At 39.7% G+C, this 27,661-nt stretch overlaps 1 protein-coding gene across 1 annotated transcript in view; it reads right to left on the bottom strand.

Moving 5' to 3' along the window:
* Positions 1–620: 620 nt before the first annotated feature.
* Positions 621–27,661, bottom strand: part of RPGRIP1L (RPGRIP1 like) — an 88,714-nt gene continuing 61,673 nt past the window's right edge. The window contains exons 23-26 of the mRNA XM_033128805.1: positions 18,146–18,329; positions 11,978–12,062; positions 6,473–6,606; positions 621–3,604 (exon numbers count right to left, since the gene is read on the bottom strand). Coding sequence (XP_032984696.1) covers positions 3,492–3,604; positions 6,473–6,606; positions 11,978–12,062; positions 18,146–18,329 — 516 coding nt within the window. The 3' untranslated portion in view covers positions 621–3,491. The remainder of the gene's footprint in view (positions 3,605–6,472; positions 6,607–11,977; positions 12,063–18,145; positions 18,330–27,661) is intronic.

The raw sequence follows: 27,661 nt of genomic DNA on the forward strand, positions 1-27,661 counted from the left end.
AGGTTGGTTTTGCTCTGAACAAAGGGTATATAAAGCTGTGTTTGCTCCCACTCATGGATCTAATTAGGCATATTGCCCAATATATAATAAATCATGGATTTAGCTTTTCTTTGTTAAGGTAGTCAGAGGCCTTCAGGCATGAGTGACTTATTAAAATGTACTCTCGGAGTTGGGGATGAATTATCATCCTGATATCGTCAATCACTCAATAATTTTATATCCCAAAAACTCTCCCTTGGTTGTTTTATACGACACAAAGATGACATTTTATTGTCAAATTTGTTCACAGACATGATTCACATTTTGCTATCTAATGCATAAAGAAATCATTCTAAATTCAGCAAGAGTGCCAGTTTGACTAAGAAAAGTTATTTTCCATATCCACAAAAATGTGAATCAGATTCTTGTTAGAACATGTGTAAGAAGTGGTTTTCATTGTCACAGCTCTTGATGTCAGATTGCTAAAATAATTGATGTTTTATTGTGGGAACACGGTTGCACGCAGACCCTCCCAAATCACATGACCACTTCCCAGCCCGTACTTCTTCATAACACACAGGAATTATTTGTGTTTTGTGGTAACGAATGAATGGCAGGAACAGCAGAATTTCAGTGTGGCTGTTCTTTATTTGGTTAAATATATTCTCTATTTATTCTTTAAAAAAACTAATTTAAGTTAAACGGCAATAAACCATGATAATTTAGAAAACATGTTGAAACTGAGAGTGAAGAGAAATGTTCTCTATGTAAACCGCATTGTAAACCATAAAACTTATTTTTGTCAACTGCTTCTCATGACAGTGGCTAGGAATTTGACATTTCTACTACAGTAGGCAAAAATACATGTAAAATACACTCTCCCACACACCACATCACATCTCTATTTATATTTCCAAACTAATAGCATTACAGCCCCAAAAAGTGCTGAGTGTACTGTGGACGCTTCCACCGAGAGCTGTGTAAGTTCACACAGTGTTAGCCTGACCTGGTGTATCTGTGCGGCACGGCCGCTGTGGGTACCTTCCTGCCCCCGAGCCACACTCAGTGCACAGGTGTGGCCCACCAGAAGGACACCACTGCTCTGTAACCCAAAAGGTGGTGAACCTTTCCATGAACTCGGATCAGCACAAGACGAAGCAAAAAAACCGTTCTTGGAAAGAGGATGAAACCCGACTGAAGCATCCATGTGATAGGATTCCGTCCGTACCACTCGTCCACCTCCACTGTGTCAGCACCTACTCAGTTACTTAGGAAGATGGGTTTTGAGGACACTTACGTAGTTTGAAGGTGAGTATTTTAAAGCTAGAAAAGGAATATTTAATAATCCATTAAGGTAAACACGAATGTGACAGAAACACGGCTAATTCTCTAATCTTATCTGGGGTACACATTCCACACCGTTGACTAGATCTGTTTTCTCATAAAAAACGTCCTCTCTCCACTTAGAGATTAGAAGTCAGTGCAACCCGGTCCTTCTCTCTGCAGAGAGTATTTCGCTGGGGATGTAATGTTTTGAAACAATAATACAAACCTCCTGGGAGAATACCACAATAAATGTCTCAAAAACCACTCAGTTAATCCCAGGGTATAATCCGGCTGTTTTAAATTACTGCAGGGAATATCATGGGCCTTAATGACACTGTAACTGCAGAAAGCCAAAGAAAGCTAGCAAGAGAGGCCAAAAGGATGAGCTCAGAGCCAGCTGAAGTGACAACAAACATGTGGCTGTTTACTAGGATTGGAGAGGTTTAGTCTGCAGATGTTTGTGGTCTCTAGAAGGTTCCAGAGGAATGAGTTATTATGAAGATTTGCAGAGTTTGATGAGAGCAAGATTCTTCTTGGAGATGGCAGGCCCCAAACAGGGAGGCCCAATGGTAGAAACAGAATTTGTAGATTTCTGTGGTCAGATCATACTCTACTGGTCCACAATGTACATCAACAAATTAATATTGTACGGATGTCATTTCAAAGCCTCCTAAAGACGAGAGTCATTATTGAAGCCATTAGAGCACAGATGGTTCAAACTATATGCAGATATTCATACTTGCATTTTTGCATTATAGCTGCTTTTTTTTTTCTCTGTTGAACTGTAATGAATTGTCTCATAATCTATTCCATCTTCTTGCCATTAGCGGGCTTTGAATGTTCACAAATAGGAGCAAAGAACTCATTTTCCAGAGCTTTAATCACACAAAGAGGGAATGCCTAATTCTCTAAATGAAATGGTCTGTGATCACTGAAGCAGAGATTTAATATATCACGGCAAATTAGGTAGATTTTCATAAATTACTTATCTCCTTGAATACTTTACATATGCTTAAGAAGGAACATAGCCTGTTTGCAAACAGTGAAAACCCGCAGCCTATAAAAATCCTTTGAAGAAAATGACAAATAAAAAAGTAAATTAAAAAATGAAATGCGTTATATCCTAGACCTCTAGAGACAATTCCTTTGCAGCATTGATTCACAGCTCCATTAAAAATATCAATTAAATCCTTCAGTGAGATTGGGTAAAAGCTAGAAAATTAACTTTCTAAGCTGCTTTGTGAGGGTCTGGTTATCCAGATACACCCCAGCGTTGTACAAGCTTGATGTAAATTTTAAAAATGATAAAAAGATACTCCTTTCAGGTCTAACTAAGCATGCCATACTTTAAGTAATTCTATGTCATAAGCTAAATTTTCAAAGTGTAAGTTTCCTGTATCTATCTGTATCTATCTCCTCTTTATGTACACACATCCCTGCCTGGATCCCTTTATCAACATCACCATTACCAATCCATGAAAATAATACAAATAGGAAGAATTACAATTTTTAAGGAAAACACCCCCCAAAAACAAAAAACTTGCAGTAATTTAATAAGTTGGTGCCAAGTCTCATTCTTTATATTTAATTGATAGAAACTGCATGCATCAAAGAAAATGCACACTGAGCTTTAATGTGCATAAAATGGATATTAGCATTTTAAAGAGGAAGATTAACACATTAATCCAAGTAATTTTCATATATTGCTTCTAATAAAATCTTCACAGTAGAAAACTCTTAATGAGGCTAATCACAGGCATTCCACTTGGTGGGACGATTAGGGGCAACATAAAAGTATTTCTTTTTCGTAGGTTTTCTAAGATTTATGCTTTTCGCTTATTAAAAATAAAAATGGAACTGCCTTTCAGTTCTTCGTCAGAAAATGTTGCAAATGCAAATAGACCTTCTCATGCTATCATGTAGGTATAAATTATGGAGAAGATGTTGCCCATCGTGGAGACGTGAAATCCTGAGGGGTGGCAGGCATGGGAAGGAGGGAATAGAAAAATAAACAAATGAAAGAGTATACAAAACTCGAACACTTCAAACCCAGGCCCCCCCCATGCCCCTCCCCGCTTCCCATGAATTATACATTATATACACCAGAGTAATTACAAAAACCTCAACTCCGAGCTTTCATGTGGGCCTCGACTCAGGAGTAGGAGCCGCCTCCGGAGCAGCTCCTTTCAAGCCTCCAGGTCCTGTCTGCACTGCTCGTGGACGGACCGCAGGGCCTGCACTGCTTCGACTGTTACTTTGAGCTGGCCAATACCTCCACCATCTGCTCGGGCGTCCAGCACTAGGGAGGAAACAGCACAAAAAGGTTAATGTCATTGAACAGATTTTTCTTCGGCTAGTGTAGCTGAAACAGTAGTTGAAACGATGAAAATACCTCTATGAAAGTCCGTTCACTGGCAACTTATAAATCTCGAAATGAAAGCTGCCACTGCCATGTGTGCAGGAAGAGACACGTTTTAGCTGTATTGCATGTCCGTGTCCATGTTGCTTGTGGAGTTAAAACTAATGACCTGTCACGAAGTGTATCTAGTGGAAAGGCTACCGGATAACAACTGCAACACGGAATCAGAATTTCTAAGCTAGTAAGAAATAAGTCGAAAAGGGGTCAAGATGCAACAAAGAAGAATTTGTTCTAACATACAGTGAGTGTTAATAAGAAATTTCAAAATGCTGAACCACTGTACAGAAGTTACATGATCATCATTCGGATGGGCTATTTATCTTTCTAAGGAGAACACTGCATTTAAAATAGATTTAATGTGAAATCAGAAAACGTTAACATGGCAGTCGGGAATAGTAAGGTCCATGGATTGGCGGTGAGGCCCGTGACCTGCTGACGCAGGCAAGCAGATGTGAAATTTCCAGTGGACGTGGGCTTCTTTGGGGACAGTGTGTACCGAAGGTAGCCGACGGGAGCCTGGGGCCTCTGTGAGCTCGGCGGTGGGGCCAGAGGGAGGCTGATTCAGAGCCTGGGGCCCCAGCCGTCTGTGCACGCTGGTGCTTGCTTGTGACTCAGGGCCTGAATCCTGCACTTCGGAAGTTTGAGAGCATTTAGGAGTCTATGTAGTTTCCTGTTGATATTCCTTGCAGTTTTCCTTGAACTGTATGTGAGACGAGTGTGTGTGTGTGTGTTTAATTCCAAGAAAGACTGTAAGAAAACCTTCAAACAAAACGCAGAAGTAGACCAAGACTTGGGTGGAGGTGAACAGGCAGGGAGTCTGCAGAGGCACAGGTAGCCGCGCTCACTGCCTGAATACTCCCTTCTTCGGTGGGCCTTGGGCCTTCGTCCTTCTGTGTCTGGCACAGCACAAAATACTGAAACCCTAAACGGACTTGTGCTTCATCTTTGGCTCTTTCCCCAAATATGGCCACAACAGCTGTCTGTGTCAGACCAGTGGGGCCATACGTGGTCCTGCAAAATGAGAGTATGGGTTGCTAAACAGAACTGACTCGAAAAAAGATTAAGAATATAAAGCATAGATAATTTTCGTCCTTTTCATCAGGCTCTCTTGCTCCTGGGTGTCTTGTTTTTTATTTTTTAAACAGTATGGAGGTCTTTTATTTTTTCCCACTTATCATGCCGTGAATTCATAGGGGATGGGTTCCAGGAGCTCAGGCTCCTTCCGTTGGTTCTCACACATTGTCCTTCTCTGGGTGGGGCAGGCTGGCGCTTCAGTGAACCCAGGTACCGTTCCCTGGGGCTTCCTTCTTTTTTTGATCATTTTCCTTCACACGTTTCTGGAAGCTATCTCGGCTCTTAGAGTGCTTATTAATATGCTCAATACATACATTAATCCTCTTGGCAAGAATCTTGCCCTTAACTTGTTTGTTTACAACAATGCCAGCCTCATGCTGGGTAACACTGTAGACCCTTCTAGCTTTGCCCTGGTGACATTGGTGGGGCGTTCCTCTTGAACAGTCCCCATTCGCTTGCTGTCTACACTGTCACCTTTCTGGTAGATTCGCATGCATGTTGCCACGGGAACAACTCCACGTTTTCTAAAAGGCCTGGAGGACATACAGCGCGGCCTCTCCCGTTTCCCTTTGTGTTGGTCATTTTGGTGAATTACTGGAAGATGGCGGTTCCGGCCGAAAAGGCCCTGGGTGTCTTTAATAGGGAGGTTTAGGCTAATATTTCAGTTCTCTCATCTTTTTCTTCTGTGCCTGTTAAAGTGGTGACCAACTGTCACAGAGTTAGGATATGTAGAGTTTATACAAATTTCTCAGAACTGGTCTTTTGTTCTAATTTGGTTAATTATTTGGCCTGATCCTGACTTTTGAGCACTTGACACATCTCCAGGACAAGCAGTTTGACACACAAACCCATTTGGTCTGTGGTGTGAGTGACGTGCCCGGAACTGAGGTGCCGATTAAGCGTTCACTTAATACGTGAATAAATGAGTAAACATGCCCTGGATGTTTTCCCAGAGATGGCTTTGCTGACTTGACAAACGAGACCAGGCCGCGGCCTCCTTTCTCCATATGCTGTATACAGCCCCGGCCATCCCTGATTATTATTTTAAGAAGTCTGATTCATAGAGTACAATTCCTATACTATGTAAGAACAGAGGGTAGAATTAAGCACTGTTGGGATTCACACCTGGTGGGTGAAGTCATTATCCATACCCAGCAGAGGCACATTTTGTCAGGAATCCCGTACCCTTCTCTGCATCCTGGTGGGAAACAAGTGACCGAAAGTACCCAGAGATCTTTTCAGTGACTGTGTCACTGGATGGTAACACTGAATTGAAGACAAGCCTTCAAAAGATGCTAGAATGATCACTCAGAATAACATGCCTTAGCTGAAATAAGGTTTGACAGCATGAGGCTTCTATAAACATGAAAAAAATCCAATGGCCAAATTTTGTCACACACACACCCCTGATATTAACAAAATGCATAATTCCTTGTGAACCACAGCAAATTATTTTTACATTTCTCTTGATTCAAAGGAAGGCAGAGCGGGAAGGCTGGGGAAGGGTGTAGGGAGAGGCTTCCAGCTTCAACAAAAAACCAGCTTGAGTTGCAAAGGATTCAACTAATGTGTGACTCGCTGTCCTTGCAGCCAGCAAAAAAAGAAGGTTTTAATAAAGCGCTTGGATCTCAGCAACTGTTGGTGGTACAAATGGAGCGACACTTCCACCCATACCATCGATATCTTGCGCGATGACGTCTGCCCCTTCCTGGAACACAGCGGCGAGGTCGACGTTGGCAACGCCGATGTCCTCACACTCCAGCTCCTGCTCCTCCTCGGGTGGGTCACTGACCACCGTGAAGCGAATACTGAGAAGAGAAAGAACAGAACCACCACAGAGGGAGGAAGTCACCACCGGGGAACAAAATTCCCGGGCAGGTTTTGATCACTAAGGGAGCCATCTGGACATTTCCACTTATTCCAATGAAAAGAAAATTACCTTAGGCTGGGTAAGTTATCATATGAGCTATCAGAATTATGATAGCACACCCAGCCTTCGAGTGAATAATAATCCACTTTGCGAAGCCCTGACGAACACTTAGCCCTAGACTCTCAGGAAAATTACCGGGCGGAGAAGCACTGGATGTGCACTCTGTTATACGCTGCCTGATCATACTCGATCCATCTACTTCAGGGCTGACAGGATCAAGAGCAAAAAGACCGTGGAGGTTAGGGCAGCGTTTCCAATGGGAATGCAACATTTTCCATCGAAGTGTATCTCTCTGGAGTTGCCACTAAGCAATTTGACCAACTGTATGTGTTCTATAAAATGCAGACCCGTGTTGGATAAATGTTGTAGCTTTGCCCAAGGGCGATATGAGATGTTCGCATTACTTCAGCAATCTCTTAACTTACAGTCATAGCGTCCAAGTTCTAGCTTACTTTTAGACACATAATTGTAGGGCTCTCATGGAGCTGATTTGAATTAGCGGCTTGCGTTAAGGCCAAACATGCTTGGACTGACCAAATGACAGGAATTTACAGTTAAGTTCTCTTTTGATATGTCTTGGCAGCATAGCTTAAACCACGGATGCTTGTAAACTACCATTTTAACCATTTCCAAAAACATCTCCATCCCAAGTCAGAAACAAAACGAGAAACTTGTTTCTTAGATAACGTTCTGAGATAAATATCTAAGTCTCTGAGAAATCGTGCCTTGAAAAACATGCATAAATAAAATCCTTTCCAAATGCTTATAGGTAAACATAACAATATTTTAAACCAATTTGTTGAAAATAAGTATTCAACGTTCCATTCCTTTACTAAGTCCATGTTTTGCTGGCAATAATTATGATTAGAAAACAAATCAAAGGTAATACCTATTTACACAATAACTGTGAAGAGGGCAGATCCTGGTCTGCAAGTGGAGAAGAGGAACAGTCTGTACAATGCATAAAATAGAGGGGTTAAGATGGACTGGTTAAGGGCTTCCATTCTGGGTTCAAATTTCTGCTTTCCTGCTTACCAGCTGTGTGACCTCGGACAAATTCTTAACCTCTCTGATCTCAGTTTCCTAATCTGTGGAATGGGGATAATTATACCTATCTCATAGGGCTCTTGTGAGGATCCAATGAGATGATACATGCAAACAGAGCCTGGAGCATTGTAAGCACTGAGTAAACTTTTGCTCTTTTCTTACCACTATTTTTGAATTTAGGTAGATCTGTGTAAGCTTCTGTATGTCTGAGGAGAGAGATAAAGAAGGCATGAAAAAGGCTTGTTTCAATTGAAAACTAAGATTCCCCAATTATACAGTGACTATGTAGTTCAGTTTAAAGAAGAAGAATGATGATGAAAGAGATTGTCCTAAAATGAACAGGCTTGGAAGAGGAGAAGTTAAAAGTGCTATCTGATGTGCCTTTATATCCACAAGACTTACAGGAAAGAGGGGGGCTACAGAGGTCGTTATAATAATGCTAAGTGTTATCCTTATCTGGTACCTCATATCTAAAGACGATACCTGTACCATCTTTACAAGTGCAGACTATTACTGCCACCGAATATATGAGAATTCTGAGACAAAAAAGAAAAAAACAACAACTTCTAAACGCCGGGAAAGGGCTAGAAACCAAAAAACGCAGTATTTCTGGCTTTCAGTTCTAGAGAGAGCAAAATGAGACGTCAAATACCCAATTAATAAACTATAAAGTTAAGCTAAAAAGGGAGGCAGGTACACTAAAATAATGTCAAAACGACAGTGTGGCTTAGGCTACACTGCCCACACACACACACACACAGATACATCTGATGTCTTGCCTTTATCCCGCCAAGACAAAGAGGGGAAACCTTGTTTCATCTCCTCAAGGGGCTTCTGGTCTGGTCTGAGGGTCTGGATACACACATATGGGTCCCGTGCCATGTACCCGGGAAGGTACCAACTGGATGTGCCAGGAGCTGCGCTTCCCCTCCTCCCTCTCCCTCCTGTGGCTTCTCCACTTCTCAGTGACCCTGACCTTGCTCCCCTCTCCTGCCAGGTCCCAGAAACACACCTCTGCCCGCTCCAGGCCTGCAGTTCCCTCTGCCTGGACTGAGCGGGTCGTGAATGGGGCCTGTTGTCCTTCACTAGCCAGCGGAAGTGTCACCTCCTAGGTCTGCCTTCACTGTTCTTTCTATTCTATTTTAGCACCTCCTGTAATATATAAAAGGTGCTGTTTGCTTGAGGTCTGTCCTCCTCAGTGGCATGTGAACTCCACGAGTGCAGAGGCCTCACTCTGCTCACCATTTCAGCGCCTGGCACTTCTGTAGGGGATCCTGACTGCTTGTCGAATTACGACGTGAGCTGTAAAATGGACCAAAGGCTGGCTCATCTGGGGAAGGTTTCCTGGAGAAGACAGACCTTGGGCTGGGCCTCAAGAGGCAGACCTGAAACGTCACTGCTGTTATTTAGGAAATCAAAAGGCACTAAAATTAGTCTTTACGTCATTTAACATAATTTTTGCCCTTTCCTCATTCTGAAATAATTCGTTTTCATGTGAAACAGGGCAGAAGAGCCTATGGGTTTTACGTATCGCTGAGTGTTACATGTTGGGTGCTGATGGTTACGTAGGATGTGCTCGTTAGAACACTGCTGAAGAGAAGAAAGGAAACCAAAAAGGACCTCAAGTCAGTGTCAACACTACGACTTCAAATAAATAATTTTAAAGTCCCATTTCAATATGTCGCCTCCCTTTTAAAGGGACATTTGTCTATCTGCAAATGTCGCAAGAGGCAGGCTGCTGAGGTACTATATAAAATTCCTTTTACAATGTATAGAATCGTCCACATGTCAGGGAAGATGGGCCCAACGTCTAGCTGTGGCTTCGTAAGGTACCACCAGTATTTAAGAGGGTTGCTGTCTCAGAAACCAAATTCTTACAAACTAGGAGGTACTTCAAGTAATGTGACCTCTGAGCATTTCCCAAAGGTGAGAACGTTCATTGGAATAACAACTGTCTCTTGGCTGTGGGAAAATGCAAACGTACCCTCCCTTTTCTCCTTAGAACACGACACTGTCAGGGGAGGAGGGGGGACAGGGCCGGTCCCTCCCAGATGGCCCCACTTCCTCCCTGGTGGTCAGAGGCGGGAGCCAGCACTGCCAGCAGTCCCGAAGCTGTCACCAGCCCGAGTCAGTTGCTTCGCACCTGCAATCCCTCTCTCAGCATTTCTCAGGAACGACATGAACATCTGCGTCTCTGTGGGGCATTTAGAGATTCTTTTTTCAGAGAAACTGATGACAGAGTGGGAGGCATTACAGTTACCGTGGACTTTTTCATTTTTAAAACTATTTTGGTACAAATAAGCAGGTCTTCTGAGGAAAGGCAGGTCTACCATTAAAGCAGAAGCTGCCTTTTTAATTTTTTAATTTTTCATTATTTGTTTATTTTTTTAAGGAGGGCGCAGCTCGCAGTGGCCCATGCGGGGATCGAACTGGCAACCTTGGTGTTATCAGCACCACGCTCTAACCAACTGAGCTAATCAGTCACTCCCAGTATCTGCCTTTTTAAAAAGAAACACTTGCGAGGAAACAAAATTGTTCCCCCCCAACAAGGAGTGCTACTTGTGATATGTTCTAACGTTCTAGAAACAAAGTGAACACAGAGGGAGACGATAGGACTGAATGGGTTGGTATGTCCCCCCAGGGATGTTTACAGGGACAGAACTCAGTCCGGGACAGTGGTGACGCAGCCGGTTGACCGCAGAGAGGCAGGAGACATGGCCAGTGCTGTTTACTCGCTAGTGAGCTGGGAGAACTTGGGGGGACTGGTGGTATTGGAGGGGGACTTGAAAGAAGCTGATGTAAGTAAATAAAACTTGAGTGATTATCTCCCATCCTGGGAAAAAACAGAACCTCAGGCTAACTGACAGGATTTCACCACCCCTTCTTCAGAACTGGGATCCAAAGAAATGATACACCTATTTGAAGGAGTTAATGAAAAGCTACAGTCAGATCCTAAGAGCTAAGAATTCCAGTCTCTTTTCTTGAAACAGAAGATACAGTGTTAGTTTGGAAGCTCTTCTGTGAAGTGTGTCTTTAATATTCACTTCATGACGTCTAGGAAAGGAAAGAACTTGCGTCGCTCTCTAAGGTGGCAGAGGTTAGCACCAATTCTGAGGCAGGGAGAGGCTGTGTCACCTTTGGGCCATGAAGTCCAGGAGAAGAGGAGTACAGAGAGCAAGGAAGCACCCAGGCCAGGCCGGGGAGCCAGCTCAGGGGCCAACGGGCCGTTAGAGGCTCAAACTGCATTGGATGGGGGAGCTCAGGCGGAAGCACAAACTTACTAAGATCAGTTCTTTTTCCTCCTCCAAAGGGTATAATTTCTTTACTTGAACCAGAATTGCAAAGTGTCCTGTTCAAATTTGCCCCCGAAAAATACATTTAAAAATACGAAACGATGAATTATTAAATGGTTGATAGTAAGATAAAAATTAGTCTGAAAAGCTGATGAGCTATTAAAATAACATTAATAATACTGAAATTAGCACCTATTGTGCTCTTAAGTACTGTGTTTCCTCAAAAATAAGAGCTAGCTGGACAACCACCTCTAATGCGTCTTTTGAAGCAAAAATCAATATAAGACCCAGTCTTATTTTACTATAATATAAAACCAGGTCTTTAAGATAAGATAAGATAATGTAATATAATATAAAAGACCGGGTCTTATATTAATTTTTGCTCCAAAAGTCGCATTAGAGCTAATTGTCCAGCTAGGTCTTATTTTCAGGGAAACAGGGTATGTGTCAGGTGCTGACCTATCCACCTTACATGTATTATCTCATTTAGTCTCTACAACAATCCTATGTGGAATTATTATTTCCGTTTTACAGACGAAGAGAATGAGGCACAGGGTGGTTAGGTAACTGGTCTGAGGTCAGACAGCCAGTAAGTGATGGAACAGGAATTTATGCTCAAGCCATTTGACTACAGAGCACACCGTCCTTGCAACCGCTGTTAAGCTCTTTACAGTTGCACTTGAACGTCCATGGGACACTTTATATATGTGGTCCAGTGTTTTGGTTTTCAGAGCTCCATGGGTTCTGTGCAGTTCCTCCGTCTGGTCGGAAGGGCTACTGTTTCTAAGAGGAAAGAGACCCAGAGGAGTCATGGCGTGTGATGCCTCATCCTGTGCTTTTTTCGCCATGCCACGCTACAGAGATCTACCTTACATAATCCATCAGATAATTTAGAATGCTTAAATGTACCTTCTGTTAGGCATCTCTTGTTTTTGTAGTATAGCTTTTAAGATGTCTCTCTTTGCTTGGTTGTTTTCTTCATCCACGTAGATCACTATACAAAAAAAAAAAAAAAAAAAGAAAGAAAAACAAAGCCACAGAAGGAAGTCACTCAGGAATATGCTATATTAGTACCATTCTGTATTTGTGTAAATTCCTGTTTTTAGAGACGCGAGTCATGCCACCTCCCTTGTACGCCTGGGAAAAGAAAGCAGCTCTGGAAGCTAGAAGCAAATCTGAATGGTCATGTGATCTAATGTCATGTCGCTGGCAGGTCTCTGTGCACACTGTCAGAAAAGACACGAGCAACATCTAAGGTGCCACGTCACTGTCACCGCCTGTTACCGGCACTGGCAGTCATGACAGTAAACGACAGCGGTCTTTATTGTTTTGTATTGGAGGGATTTACTGCATTTCCTTTCCCCCGAGAAGCGAGTGATAATGATAATGTACAGCAGAGAGCTCGTCCTTCCTGACAGCGCCGGTAATTCAATCCCTCTCTCCTGCCACAACACGCAATGAAAGAGGCAGCTAGCGTGCTGCCTGGAGGAAATCCACAGGCTGACGTGGGCCGGGGTGGGGGGTGAGGGGCACAGAGGCTTTCCAGGGTGTGAAGTGTGTCTTTGGTTTTTGAACGTCCATGTTGGCATGCAGGAATGTGGCCAGACTTGACTTGGCTGAAATAGGAGATGAGATAACTGATCTCAAGTCCCACCAGGAAGAAGCTGGTGAACACTTGAAACTGTAAATAAGCGTCGGCACTTTGGGAAATTGGTATCTCAGGGTGAGAACATTCCAATTTCCATCCTGATTATTTTTTCTCAGCGCGGAGGCCAGTGCCTCTCAGCCTTGCCTTAGCTTCTGAAGACATTTCTTTTTTTTCAGATGCCATTTTGAGGTAAAAGGCTCCCCTGTGACCAGATCTCAACTTAGAGATTAACCCTGATCAAAAGTACACAAAGAGTGAAAGATACCATGACAATTCTAAAGCCAGGCTCCACGGGGAACAAACATATTTCACACTGAGAATGTTTCCCTGGACAATTTCAGTTCGATCTCAAATTATGATGCTATCAACTGATTTAATCGTTTGGCTCAGTTGAGCAAACATTAAAGACGTGCCAACACCGAGTCAGGCACACAGGTGTCTGGAGGGGTGGGTTAGTGATCTGAGAACAGTAAGAACCAAGGTTAAACAGTGACCTTAGCTTATTGCTCTTTGCATGACGCCATATCGGTAAATGGGACTAATGATATAGATCACTGAAGATTTACAGGAATCAAAAAAGACAAAGGGTTCAGAGCATTTTGTAAATATAGTGTTTTCTTATCAATTCGAAAAAGTCATGCTAATGGATGAGTTCCACTAATGCTGGGGAGGTGTACCTCATTTTGACCACCAGTTCACCGAGCTAAATGGAAACTTTTTTTTTCAAATGGGAATTTTTTGTTTTTGTGGTTCATCCCCAATACAAGGTGTGGTTAAGACCATGTCCGTTTTGACTTCAGAGTTCTAAAGCTTTTAAAAGCCATAATGGTCTACATTGTTTTTCTTGTGACAATTTTTTGGATAATTTTGTCTCAGTTTGATTGAGATATAATTGACACATAACATTGTATTAGTTTTAGATTTACGACATAATGATTTGATTGTCTATATTGTGAAATGATCACAATTAAGTTTAGGTAACATCCATCACCTCATATAGTTACAAATTTTTTTTTCTTGTGATGAGAACTTTTAAGATTTACTCTCTTATCAACTTTCACATATACGATACAGTATCATTAACTATCATGGTATATACATTGTTTGAAGACAAGGGTAATATTAGTGATTAAAAAAAAAACCTCAAAGTTTTTTGGAATTCAAAGTCCAGCATTCAAATTAGGAGTCAATTAAACTAGACCAGTTCTGATGAATCTCCATAGCTTGGAAAACAATTTTTTTTTTACTGTGGTAAAATATACATAACAAAATGTACCATCGTAACTACTGTAAGCGTACAGTTCAGTGGCATTACGTGCATTCGCACTGTCGTGCAACCATCACCATCACCCATCTTCAGAACTTTTTCATCATCCCAAACTGAAACTCTGTGCCCGTTAACTTCCCGCTCCCTCCTCCCTGCAGACCCTGGTACCACCATTCTATTTTGTCTCGATAACTTTGACTATCCTAGGTACCTCATATTAGTGGAAACGTACAATATGTGACCTTTTGTGTCTGGCTTATTTCACTTAGCATAATGTTTTCAAGGTTCACCCATGGCATGTATCAGAATTTCATTCCTTTTTAAGACTGAATGATGTCCCATTGTGTATGTGTGTGTGTGAGTGAGTGAGATCGCCACCATTTATTGAGTGATGTTTATATACAACTTACTGACTGTAATCCCACGTGTTAAGAACTATGCTGATTTACAGATGATTAAACAGACACAGAGAAGGTAGGTAACTGGCCCGGGGCTACCTCATTAGAAAGTAGCAGAGCCAGAATTTGACTCCAGCAATGTCTGCCTCCAGAGCCTGTCTTCTTAATCTCCATGGTATAACTTCTCCTTCTTCCATATGAAGCCAAAACTTTTCCTGCTGTTGTTTCAGCTGCAACCGTGTGGGTAGCACAGGTTGGAGTGTGAGCGAGCGTTCCAGAATTGTACATGGGAAGACATCTTATTCTCCTTTCATCTTTCATGAAGGGATAGTGCTTAAAAACACCTTGTCTTGGTGTCTTAAATAACTCTCTCGGCTGAACACTTTTTAAAATTCCTTTCTGATGAAACTCAAGCTACTTACCAATAAGCTTAGTTCCCCAAAAATGCACCAGATTAAAACTGCTGGTACAAACGTGGCCTAGACGGGGTGTGTGAATCTAGCCTAATGATTCTTAGTCCTTCATGTGCATCAGAATTCTGTGGAGGGCTTGCTAACATGCAGATACTGAGCTCACACCATGCTCTGTTGCAGTGGGTCTGGCTGGGGCCTGAGAACCTGCATTTCTAACACGTTCCCAGGTGCTGCTCCTGGTCAGGATGCCACACACTGAGAGCCTCTGTGGACACTGACATCCCTTTGCCCAATTCTTGAATCGGATCAGGAACTAGTGAACACTTTTGTGCTGAACATGTGGGAAATAGGGACACATGACCACCTCTAAATAGGTCATGGTCCCAAGGACATCCATTTTGTGTTCTGAAACTAGATGGATCTTGAGATTATCATGCTAAGTGAAACAGTCAGACAGGAAAAATTGAGAATCATGATTTCACTCATACGTGGCATATAAAACTGAAAGCAACAAACGAATAAGACAAACAAAAACTCATAGACACAGAGGGTAAGGTAGGAGGGAGGTGGTAGAAGGTAAAGGGGGTCAAATATATGGTACCGGAAGGAGAACTGACTCTAAGAAGTGAACACACAATGCGAAATACAGATGATGTATTATAGAAATTACTTGAAACCTGTATAATTTTACTAATTATAATGTCACCCCAATACATTTAATAAGCAAGGTCTATAATTTTAAAAATTCAAATACATCCTTTAAAAAGCAATTCTGGTGATTATGAACAGTGTCAGAACTCTCCAAAAGTTAAGCTACTTACCCTTCATTCTCATCAGAAATCACATTTGTTTAGGACTTGCTAGATTTGGACATAAACTTACTGAAAGCATATGTCTCAAAAAGATACAAACCAGTAGTCCAAATACTTGAGCTGATTTTGAACTGTTTTACCATTAAAAACATATCCCTCACTTCTGCAGGTTGGATATATCCTTATATTCTCTATCAATGTCATTTGGCAGAAGTAAGAAATGCAGATGGTTTAATTATAAAGGATTGATGACCTTGAATCTCAAATATCATTTTTGCCAAAGCGTTATCATCCCCCAATCCTTATCTTTGCCAAGTTTCTCCTCCTATTAGCAACAAAATCGGAAGTCCTGCATCCCTTTCATATTCTGAATTAAACTTTAATTGTTCTAAAAGATAGATGTTCAATGCTCAAAGACTAAGAGCCCAGATCTGCATAAGTCTCATAAAAACTTTGGACAATTTCGTTAATCTTTTTTCTTCTCACTGTCAAATCCCTACAAGGCTTTATTCAGCCCAGACAACATTCTTCAGATCTACCATTAATCTTATCTTTTTCCAAACTATTCTCTTGCTTTCTCAGCATTCTCTCAGCAAAATTTTCAAGCCTAATAAAATACAATTGTTTTGTTCTTGCTATCACTATTTAGCAAGTGAATTCAACTTTGGGCTTTTTTTTTTTTTTTTCCCAGTGTTAGTAGCCCACAAAAAGATATCTTTTTTTGTGCAGGTGAAACTGGTATTAGCATCTCTTAACAAAGAGTGAATTAGGTTATGAGTACTGGAGATCACTAGTTCAAGCCTCCCATTTTATATGCCTATTTTAGGCCTCGGCATACAAGCCCCTTTAGAACAGATTCAAGTCCTAATGCAGGGTGAAATCATCGTGAGGTTCAGTTAACTTCTCAACAGGTATGGCGTTCAAACAGGAGATGGCATGCACTTAATGGTTCTCTAAATTTTCCATATGAATTAAAAAGTCACTTCAGAAATACAATTACTTTCATTAATATTTTATAAGATTTGAAGGCATAAAGTTACATTATGTTGACCTCTTACATCAAGTAACAAGTGAATGGTAAAATCATTAGAATAATTAGATGAGACAGTTACTTATTTACCAAAGATTCAAGGAGATTTCCCTGCAATGAAGGCTATGCAAATATAATAATTTGATATGGTTTATTTTTCTGGTACTTTGTGGTGAAAAGATCTATACGAAGCTCGAGAAAATAGTTTTTGGAAATGTTTCTGTTATATCAAGTCAGGGAAAGAAAGGGGGGATTGGATTCTTGTCCTGACCACACAACTTACTTCTCATGTGATTCCTCAACCCATCTGTTATCACAGAATTATGGAATCTGGGCTGGAAGGGATCTTAGCACCTTATTCCATAGATAAGAAAACAGAGAACCATGACATTGAAACATCTTGCCCATGTTCACATAACTGGTAAGAATTATGGGTACGGGGAAGATGAGACCAGATCTCTGGATCCTCGTGATTACTGCCATCACTTTCTCAGGCAACAATCGCATTTCTAAAAGTGCCAGCGTAAAAAAAAGTAATCACAAAAATTTGTAATACTGCTGTTGGTACAATAGCATGATAATACATATTCGTTAAATACAATTTCTAAAACTGGTGAGGAAAAACATTTATGTTCAACTAGCATGGGATGGCCTGTTTTGCTAAAGATAATGCAACACTTATTGTTTTTCTTTGATGCGTTACACATTTATTTATTTAGTTTTTATTTTTTCAAATGGTTTGTTTTACTATAAGCTTTAGGAGAACTTAATAAGCAGTTTTAACGTAGAGTCATGGCAGCTTGACATGACTTTTTACACCTCTCTAATTATACACTGACACATACTATTTTAAAAACATCAAAGTTGGTTAGTGTAAGAATCTACAGGTTGTCTATTGGGTCTGTATTGGTCCAGTAGACTTACATGTCAACTACCTGACACATAAAGCTCTAAATTAAGAGAAAACCTGCCTGCTGTGAGAAATGGATGTGTGGGCTAAATGATGAAAAGACACTGGAAGGACTTTATGACATCCTATTAAAATCCTGAACATCTACACACTGGAGAGATATCTACATGTATTGTGAAAATATCTGTGGGGATCACATCGATCAGAAAGGTTGAAAAAGTTAGGCCACTGAATCACTGAAATCATATGATTAAAAAACTACATTTTCCCCTCTTGGAATATCATATTTTTTGATTAAATTTAGTTGTAGACCTAGGTGGCATTTTAAAAATGATACTATGATATAGCAGGAACATCTAGAAACATTATTTTCCCACTGTTTTTGTTTTCTCTAACTTCAGTATTACTTCAGAATTTTTCTTCAATTCTACTTCAATTTTTTAATCCTTAGGCTATGGGTTTGACTTTTATTGATCTATCCTGACAAGACTTCTGTGATATTGTATGAAGAGTAGAGAACTATATTTTCTTCTTGTTCCTTCAACTTCCTTCACAGCGAAGACAAAAACAACCATCTATATTATAAATGAACCACATACCATTGCTATAGTTGTAGTAGACCCACTGCCCACTCTTGGGTTTGGGGAGTGACACAGGTGTCTCCTCCGCAGGAAGACTGTAGAATCGGTATTCTATGAAGAGCCTTTGGATAGTGTCATCCGCGGTTACTCGGGAATCATTAAGTCTTAGAGCTATGATTTCAATTCGAATTTCGTCTGACATCTGTTTAAAGAACAAAAACAACAAGGAAACAAAACAAATGAACAAAAAAATCCTTTACTCTTTTTCACTATCAGTTTTAAATAAAACATGAAGGCCCATGGTTTCTTTTTTTGGAACGCATGGTACACTACTATTTAGTCACACATGATAGATTATTCACGACAGACAGAGAGAGAGCGCGAGAGCGAGAGCGAGAGCGAGAGCGAGAGAGAGAGAGAGAGAGAGAGAGAGAGAGAGAGAATGAGATTCCAATGCCCCAGGGTTTGAAGTTAACAGTGTCAGGGCAATAGTCTCCTGATTTACATTCGAGGTTATAAATACCCACTAGCAGTCTATCAGGAGTAAAGATTATGAGATCTTCATCTCCGATTCCTTTCAGAATGACAAGTATCAGTGGGCCTTGTATCAAACTAGTAATGAAGTACATGTTTATCACTGCTTTTATTTAATCTACAGTACCTGAGAAAGTTTCAGTTAGTCAGAGATCAAAGCCTGTGGAGTACTTTATAGCTGTTATGCTAATACACGTAGCTATGCGAATCCATATTAACTAGAGTAGAAACTACCATTTGTTCTCTTATATATTCTGCCATAACATACTTCCTTCAATAAGTAATGTTTTCAAACAAATGAAAATAAAATTTTAATCTAATTTAATACATTTTCTTGCCATTTATTTTAATATAATTTTTACAGTATTAACTAAAATATGTGTTTGATTGTGTAATTTTCACTTCAGTTATTATTTAATATATTTTGGTGTCACAGATATTATTATGGGAGTCACATATGTTTATGTTTCCTGGAGTAATGATTTAAAACAAATAATAGACTATGACTTAAAAATTACATCGCACCAAGATAACTCAGTTAAATGTTTGGTTTTATAATATTAAATTTGTTCTTTATTCCCCTTTACTAAACTCAAAGGCATGGTACTGTAAATTACATAACTTCAAATAACAAATAGCAAATCCTGAAAATAAGACCTGTTTATATGGCCAATTTTTAGAAATTCATTGTTAAATATAAATCAGTGTGTAATTTTACCATAGTGATTACTTAGATATTTCAAAGTATACAATATAATTAATCAAATTGAAAAGCGTAAGTATCCTGTTGTAAAAATATCCCCATAAAGAACAATTTCCATCGCTGTCAAACCCCCTCAATATTTGATGAAGTAATTTTACCCCCTTCTTTCAAAAGACATTTTCTTTTATTATGTATTCTGAGACACTTTAACTAAAAACCCAAATCTGAATATTTCAATAAGGTTATTTTATTATTCAGTAGATTCATGGAAATTTTACTAGGATGACAGAGAAAATTCCACACCATTCTGTCTCCACTAATACAGGTACAAGGCTGCAGCTGGCAATATTACTAGGATTAGCATAGTATGATGAAATATTTAAAGGAAAATTTTTTCTAAAACCTAATAAATCAAATGACTGCCAAATGTCATTAAAGTGATGGTCTTTGACTTGAATATGCTTTTCATATTCAAATTTGAAAAGAAAGAGATGAAAGCCTGGAAAGGTTACTCGGTTTCCACTAATAACCTCAAGCCCTCTCCGTTCACGTGCATAAAAAATGAAGTTGGCTCTATTGTCTAATCTCACTTCAGAAAAGACCTTCTCTGCTTGCCGAAGACTAACATGGTCAAGAAAATATTTTAAATCATATAATTTTTTCCCCTTAAAATGTATTGTGGCTGTCAAAATACTGCATACACATACATTTTATCATTCTGGTTCAAATACAGGAATGCATAGTTGACTCATTTACGTAAGTGGTAATTTGACAAACTTGGAATTGTTTTAACAATACATCTTATAATACCTTCCTGCTTCTGCACAAAAGAAATAAAAAAGAAACACAGCTATAAAAAAGAAAAGGAGGTATACATGGTTATTTTTACATTGTGAAGATAAGAATTTAAAATTGTTTATCACAGAACCCAACGAAGAGACAAATGAACTTTTAAATAACAGAGGACTCAAATTTATTTAAGTGGTTATTTTATTAATTATATATTAACTGTAGAATCCCTACATGAAAACTTGCATTATCAGAATGGATTTAGGCTGTCAAATAAGACGATACACAAAAATCTAATTCCAAGTGAAAGTGGATACTTGGATCACAGCCAAACCAACCAACCAACCCACCCACCCACCAAAACCAAAACCAAGAAAACCCATTGTATTATCCAAAGAGATAAAAGAGCTTTAAAACTCTTTTTATGATGACTATCTTCTTTCTGGTCCCGTTTTATTTTTTTAAAAATTCCCTCTGCCCCCCCCAGCCTCATAGCCTCATTACCTCTATCATGTGTCCTTTTTAATTCTCTGACTGGTATTATTGACATAGCTTATTAGTTACCATTTCTTGATTCCTTTGATGCTACATGAATCAACCTAAAATAAATCCAAAAGGGGTAAGTTCCAAATAGTATGTATCTAGGGAAGCGTGCTCTGAATAAAGAATTTTCTAAACATAAATTGTAGCCAACGGGGCTGGCCAACTTATTTTTCAACATTGGAATGATTCTGGTTGTATTTATGCCCCTGAATCAAAAGTTCAACTAGATTATATGTGAAAATTTTGAAGATTAAGAAGCACATCAGCTGCATAACAGGCGACTCCAACTTAGTGACAGACATGAACTCCCTGGCTCTCCTGCCACCTCCCCTCTGCCCCTGTCTTCATTCATCCTCTGACATCTCCCATCTCAGGTGGTGAGATCACCGTCTACCTGGCCACCTACAACCACAAGACCCTGGAGTCACTCTTGCCACTTCCATTTTCCACATCCACCATATCCGATAGCTCACCCATTCCTGTTCATTTTACTATCTAAATATCTCCGTGATTCATTGAATTATTGAAAACTTAGGATATTTAAACATTGTGTCAGCTATTGGGGCTATAAAGACAAAACAAGATGTGGTTTCTTTTCTGTTTTATCTCTAGAGAAACTTTTGGTTCTCATCTGTTCTGAGGGAGGAACTAACATAGCAGCTTCCTAGTACTAGGAAGCTGAAGTTTGATAGAATGAGGAGGGAGAAAAAAAGGAGGCATCATAAAAGATCAGTGGTTGGTAAAACTGTAAGCAGACAGACAGTACAAGACCACCAGCTCAGTGACACGGGCACAATTATCTCGCTTATTGTATCATGGCTGTGGTATGCAGTAGACGCTCAAAAAGAGTGGATCTACTCTGATGGCAGTACCAGAGGGGAGGCACTCCTGCCCCGAATCCCTTGCCTGCAGCCTCAACTACTCTTGTGGAAGAATTCTCTCCCTGTGAAAACAAAGCGGGCATCACCTGCTTGAAAACCTTTCTGTTATCCTACACTCTAACACTTTCCCCCGACCTGTGGTGTGCTGTTTATATTGCCCAGCTTTTGCGTCAGAAATCTTCTTCTCCATCAGACAAAATTCCATTTATCTGAGGCTCTCCTTTACGAGAGCATTATTGCTCTCCAAGGGTGAGGTGGTTTCTCCTCTGGGCCCTCGTGCACGTTTTGGTCACAAATGTGGATGTGTTTCCATACCTGCCTCTCACTGTAAACTGAGCTCTTGGAGGCTGGGACCGTACCTTCTTCCTTTTCAGGATCTGGCACATAGTAGGCTCTCAATAAATACTTAATGATATGGAGTCAGTGGCAGCTGAATATCTCCTACATATTCAGAATATCATTTATCTATTGCCAGACATATGTGAAGCTGCAGTTATTAGTGTTTTCTCCTTTAACTAATATTTATCCTGCCTATTATGTTTTGCAAACTTGGTGACTGTTAACTGTTGAAAAATACACAGAAATCTTGCTGTTCTGGATTATAATTGAATAGGACTATCTCAGAGACAGGTCAATATTGTAGAATCTAGGGGGTAGGTTACCACTATTTCAAGTTCTCAGTATGTTTGAAATTTTTCATAATGAAAAAATGAAAAACAACGTTCAATTAGGAGAACTGGAAGGAGAAACAATATACGATTCAAATGACAGTGAATGAAGCAAAGCCGTGTCAGACAGGTGCATACTGTCTGTTCAGAATCACGACAGCAGCATGGCAGGCTGTGACTACAGGGCATGCATCCTGCAGATCCGGGGAGCTGCCCGGACAGTACAGGCTTTCGGCTTTCCTGGTTGTTTCTTTTCTGTGTGTGTGAACCTTTGTGATTAGGGACGGCGCTGCTTCTCGGTAGCTTTTTGTGAGTGTGTGTCTTGTTCACCAATTGCCCTATTAGCTTCCTTAGTTAGCAAGATGTCAACATCAGCATATAGCGCAGCATTTTAAAATTCTCACTGTGACGAACGTAATAGAAGTCACTCAAATACGAACTGTGTGCAACTGATCTTTAGTTGTCGGTGTAGAAGGAACTGTACATTATGGGACTGACTGAGCTCGACACGTGATGACAGCTTGTATTGCTCTCAGAGAAACAAGTTATAGTTCCCATGATTTTGGCTCAGGTCCACTATTGCTTCCTAAGCGATGCTAACGCACATCGCAGGCCATATTTTTCTATAGTGTTTACTTGGGCTCTGACTGGCATGCTTAGGTTTTTTATGTTTTACTTCAGAGGATCATGCGGAATTCTTCCTCTGGTTTCAACCATCGTAGCGGCCACACTGGAGTTGGATTGTTAGGCTTTTAAAACCTAATTCGACTTGACAGCCCTTAAACACAGTGCTGCTTAACTGGGAACGGCCTATGATAAAGGTTTCGCAACTTGTTTCAGTCAGTTAGATTCAAATCTCGCTATGGTGAGATTACGTGTGAGTTTTATTTCATTCTAAATTTCTACAATGAATAAACGTTTCTTTAACTTTTTAAATTATGAAGTATAGAGAATAATTTGGCATAGTCAAAACTACTCAACATCTTAAACAGATGTGACCATTTTGCTCTATCTGATTAAAACCGTTTTTATTATTATTGTTGAAGAAATAAAATATTACAGATATAAAGTCCTCACCTCCCAGCTCCTTTCCCCTCCTTCCTTACTTCCCCCGAGGTAACCACTATCCTGAAGTTGGCGTGTTTTCATTCCCAAACATACTTTTGTATTTCTTACTTCATATATAAATCCCATAAATATATTCATCCCATAAATAACATAGTATTGTTTTCCGTTTTTAGATTTTATAGTAGCGGTATCATCCTCTATTGATCATTCTGCAATGTTTGTTTTTTCACTCAATCCTATATTTTGAGATTTATTCATGTTTATAATTAAGATATAATTCATTCATATTAACTGTTATATAGGTTTATATTACATATATATAATCTATAGTCCATTTATTTCTCTACTGATGAACAATTTTGCTATTGCAAACAATGTTGTTTTGAATATCCTTTTATGTTTTCTTGTGTACCTGAGTGATTCTCTTAGAAGAATTGCTGGGTGATAAGATTCAACTTCACAGGATTATCAAATTACTCCCCAGATGGTTATATGAATTTACATGGGCATTATTTTTATCACCACAGAAATGTTTTGTGTGTGTGTATGTGTGTAAATACAAGTAAAGTCTGCCTGTAGGAGCCTCAGTATATAGAACTTAGGTACTTTATAACAACACAATAGAGACAAAATGGAAATAGAAGGTGATGATCTATGTCTGGGCCTCCTAAGAGCTAAATTTTAATTGGGGTGAGTTCTAAGACAAGTTCAAAATTGTTGGTTCAAAAAATATCAAACTTGCCATTGGTACTGACAGAGCATAATGTGAGATGGTAGGAACCCATACTGATTAGTGGCAATTCTCACAACTTCCCTTCTTCATTTCAGGCTGGGGTGGGGGCAGTCATCTCACAGACTCGGAACAAGTCCCCTCGACCTCACACGAGGTCCCAAAGCTTCCTCTTGTGAGGAATCATCTCTATTCTTCATACAAGTTTTGATGGAAAAGTCTTTGTTTTTTTAAAAAAATAATACTAGGTGGGTGCAAAAGTAATTGCGGTTTTTGCAATTATTAACCTTTTAAACCACAATTACTTTTGCACCAACCTAACAGCTCTTTGGGAGAAGTAAGAGTAAATAGAAACTCACACTGTCACAGTAATAATGTTTTTACAAACAAAACACAACAAACCCAGTTGTCATCAGGGGCAGGAACCTACAATTTCTCATGTTCCGTTAAAAGGTCCTATATTGAACAAACGATACAAATACTGAAAGCTTCAGTGATGGAGACCAACATGGTGCTGGGCTGGGGGTGCTTATTTTGAGAACAGCATCAGTGTCTCCCCACACACCCTGCAAACCTCACCCATAATGGTCAGCAAATGACAGGACCTTGTTACCACATGTTGTAAAGCAATGGCTGGAATGTGTTTTCCTGTTCGAACACACCTGAGGGATACGACACATTTCCATCATTAACTATGGCTTACTGTGGCAGCATAATGTGAAGGAAGGAGAGAATTTTTAAAATTACCCTCAATTTCAGGTGATTTTGCCAGGCTATTCCACTTTCACCATCATTGAGAACAGATGTCATACTGCCGTGGTTCTCAATTTTGGCTGCATATTCGTATTGCTGGGGGAGCTTGAAACAAAATTCTGATTTAACTGATTCGGGTGGAGTCTGGGCCTTGGCATTTCAAAATGCTCTCGCAGTGATTCTAATGTGCAGCCATGGTGAGAAGCTCTGCTTTTCCCTGAGCTTGTCAGCCTCGAACTTTACTGTCCCCCAGAAGGACCTGAAGGGCCTGCAGCACACGGGCTGCTAGGCCCCAGTCTCAGAGTTTCTGGTTCGTTAGGTCTGGGGTGGGGCCCACGCTTCCAGAACCACTGTCCTCAACCAAAAAAGATTTAAGCTACATTTGTTGACCCTTTTGAAGATATTTATAGAAAAGCTTCTACTATATGCATATTCAACTGTTGTTCTTTAGGTACTTAACATTTTAGTACAGAATAGACTAACACATTATTTCCTTTTTAGGAACAATCTACACTCACCATTAAAAAGAACCTAACAAGAGCAATCCTAAAAAGAAAGTATAAAAGTTGCTTGTTTCCTCCCATTCCTTAACTTAGGGGTTGGCAAATTTTTTTCTGTAAAGAGCCAGATTGCAAGTATTTTTTGCATTGCAGGCCACGTGGTCTCTGTTGCAAGTACTTAGCTCTGCTCTTGTAGAGTAACAGCAGCTACAGAACTACGTGTAAATGATGAGTGTGGCCATGTCCCAATAAAACTTTACTTACAGAAATAGGCAGAGAGCTGGATTAGGTACATGGCCATAGTTTGGGGACCTCGACCCATGTCCCAGGCATACTCACTGCTGACAGTGTCTGGATTGTGTACCTCCAGACATTTTCTTTGCTTACATAAACCTAAATGTTACGTCTGTACGCTCATATAAAAATAGACCGTATGTATATGAATATACCTTTTTGTTTGCTTCTTTTAAGTGGAATCATCAGGCAGATATAATTTCTTATACATTAGTCAGACAGAGTGATGTGAGCAAACAGGTATTTTCATATACTGTTATGTATAAAAATGTTACGTTGAATAAGCAACATTTTAACTAGAAATATTTGTAGTCTCAAAAACTGAGAGAAACCTAAGGGTCCATCGAAAGGGGATTATTTAAATAAATAGGGTAAGCTATACAATAGAATACTATGCATATGTTAAAAGAAACAGCATACTGCTATGGAAAGAAGTCCACGGTAAATTAGCAAAAGATAACAAAGTCGCAATACATAAAAAACAGTTTTAAAAGCAATTATTATCAGGAGAGTAATTCAACATTTACTTAAAATATAGTTTGAAACCTACACTTCTATCTAGCTTAAGATATGTAAAACATGGGGAGGGGCTTATTTTACCCATTGATAGGATGTCACATTTGATTCTCAAGTGATTTAATAATTTTTAAATGAACTCTCAAAGTACTGTGTTGCTTTATGCACTTTGCCTTTCAAAGCTTTCCAGCATGTTTTGCTGAACACCACGGTTGCGATCACCTGGAAATGTCAGGCTAGTGTTTGTGAGAACCTGGTGTCCAGGTGGAATTGCAATTTAGTCCAATTGGATATGGCAGTTTTTACAAAACTGCTCTTAGTAGGAACGGACAAAGAGAAAGATGTAAATATGCATCGCACAAAAGAGTCCATTGCTCTCCAGCCTGTGATTTCCCATTCTCACTTGTGGGCACACTTTAAGAAATCTGTGAGTCATGGCAAGTTGTGAAAATTGAAAGCTGTGTTGCTTAAATGATAAAATTAGAAATAATGTGAAAGAAGGATTAATTTTTTTTAAATGCCGTGACAAATGCAAATTTTCAGTTTTGATGTCTATTTTGAGGACCTAAAACAAGGCTTTTAATCAATGTATTATACATCAAATTGATACTGTTAACTTCTGATTATTCAAATGAATAAAATATTCATGGAGAAATGTCCAAAGTTTTACATTTCTCAGACCCTCCCCCCTATTAATTATCATGCCTAGGAGCCTTTTAGTAAACGTAGCAGTCATCAGGCTGACGGAATCTGACAGGCCAGCAAAGCCCAATTACACTGGTACTCTGTGGCACTTTGATGTCCTGGAAACGAAGAGAGATAGGGGCAAATTGGGTAGCACATTATGTTAATGACTTGATTTAATCCAGCCACTAAACTTTATGTAGCCCGTTAAAAAAGATGCTAACACCAATTATGCCACTTTGGAAAGGAAAGGAGGGGACAAGCATTTCATTCTGACAAAGTGAAGCTCATAAATGTTGTAAATGAAATGAAACAAAATGAAGTAATCTATGATTAATTATACATCACAGACGTGAAGAAAAGAGGAAGAACCAAGTAATATGTCGAAGTCCTGGGAAATCTGTTAGATTCCTTTTAAGGATCTACATTTCTAAGAAATAACTATGAGCTGTCAGATTCAGTAACACGGAGAAAAAGCTGACTGATCTTAAATTGCTTACATAGTGTAGTAGATAATTCAAATTCATAATTTAATTGGCATAAATGATATTTATCCAGGACACTACTTCTAAGTCTCAATTTTGTGACAGTATGCTAGAAGCAATTAAAAAAAAAATCTATAAAGTCGGATAACCACAGAGTAGGGTTATCTACTTTTCAACTAGACTCTGTGCCTCTAATCGATTCTTTACATTACTGATGGTATGATCTTTTAAAATGTGATTCAAGAGTGTAAACTCCTTAAGAGCAAAAGACTTATTTCTCTTATTCACTGCTATACTCCCAGTCTCTAAAATCAGGCGGGGTACACAATAAATGCCCATGGAATCTCTGTTTAGTGAATAAGTGATTTTCTTCCCCATCCCTTGAA

The sequence above is a fragment of the Rhinolophus ferrumequinum genome, chromosome 15 (assembly GCF_004115265.2).
Source record: "Rhinolophus ferrumequinum isolate MPI-CBG mRhiFer1 chromosome 15, mRhiFer1_v1.p, whole genome shotgun sequence".
Taxonomy (NCBI): domain Eukaryota; kingdom Metazoa; phylum Chordata; class Mammalia; order Chiroptera; family Rhinolophidae; genus Rhinolophus; species Rhinolophus ferrumequinum.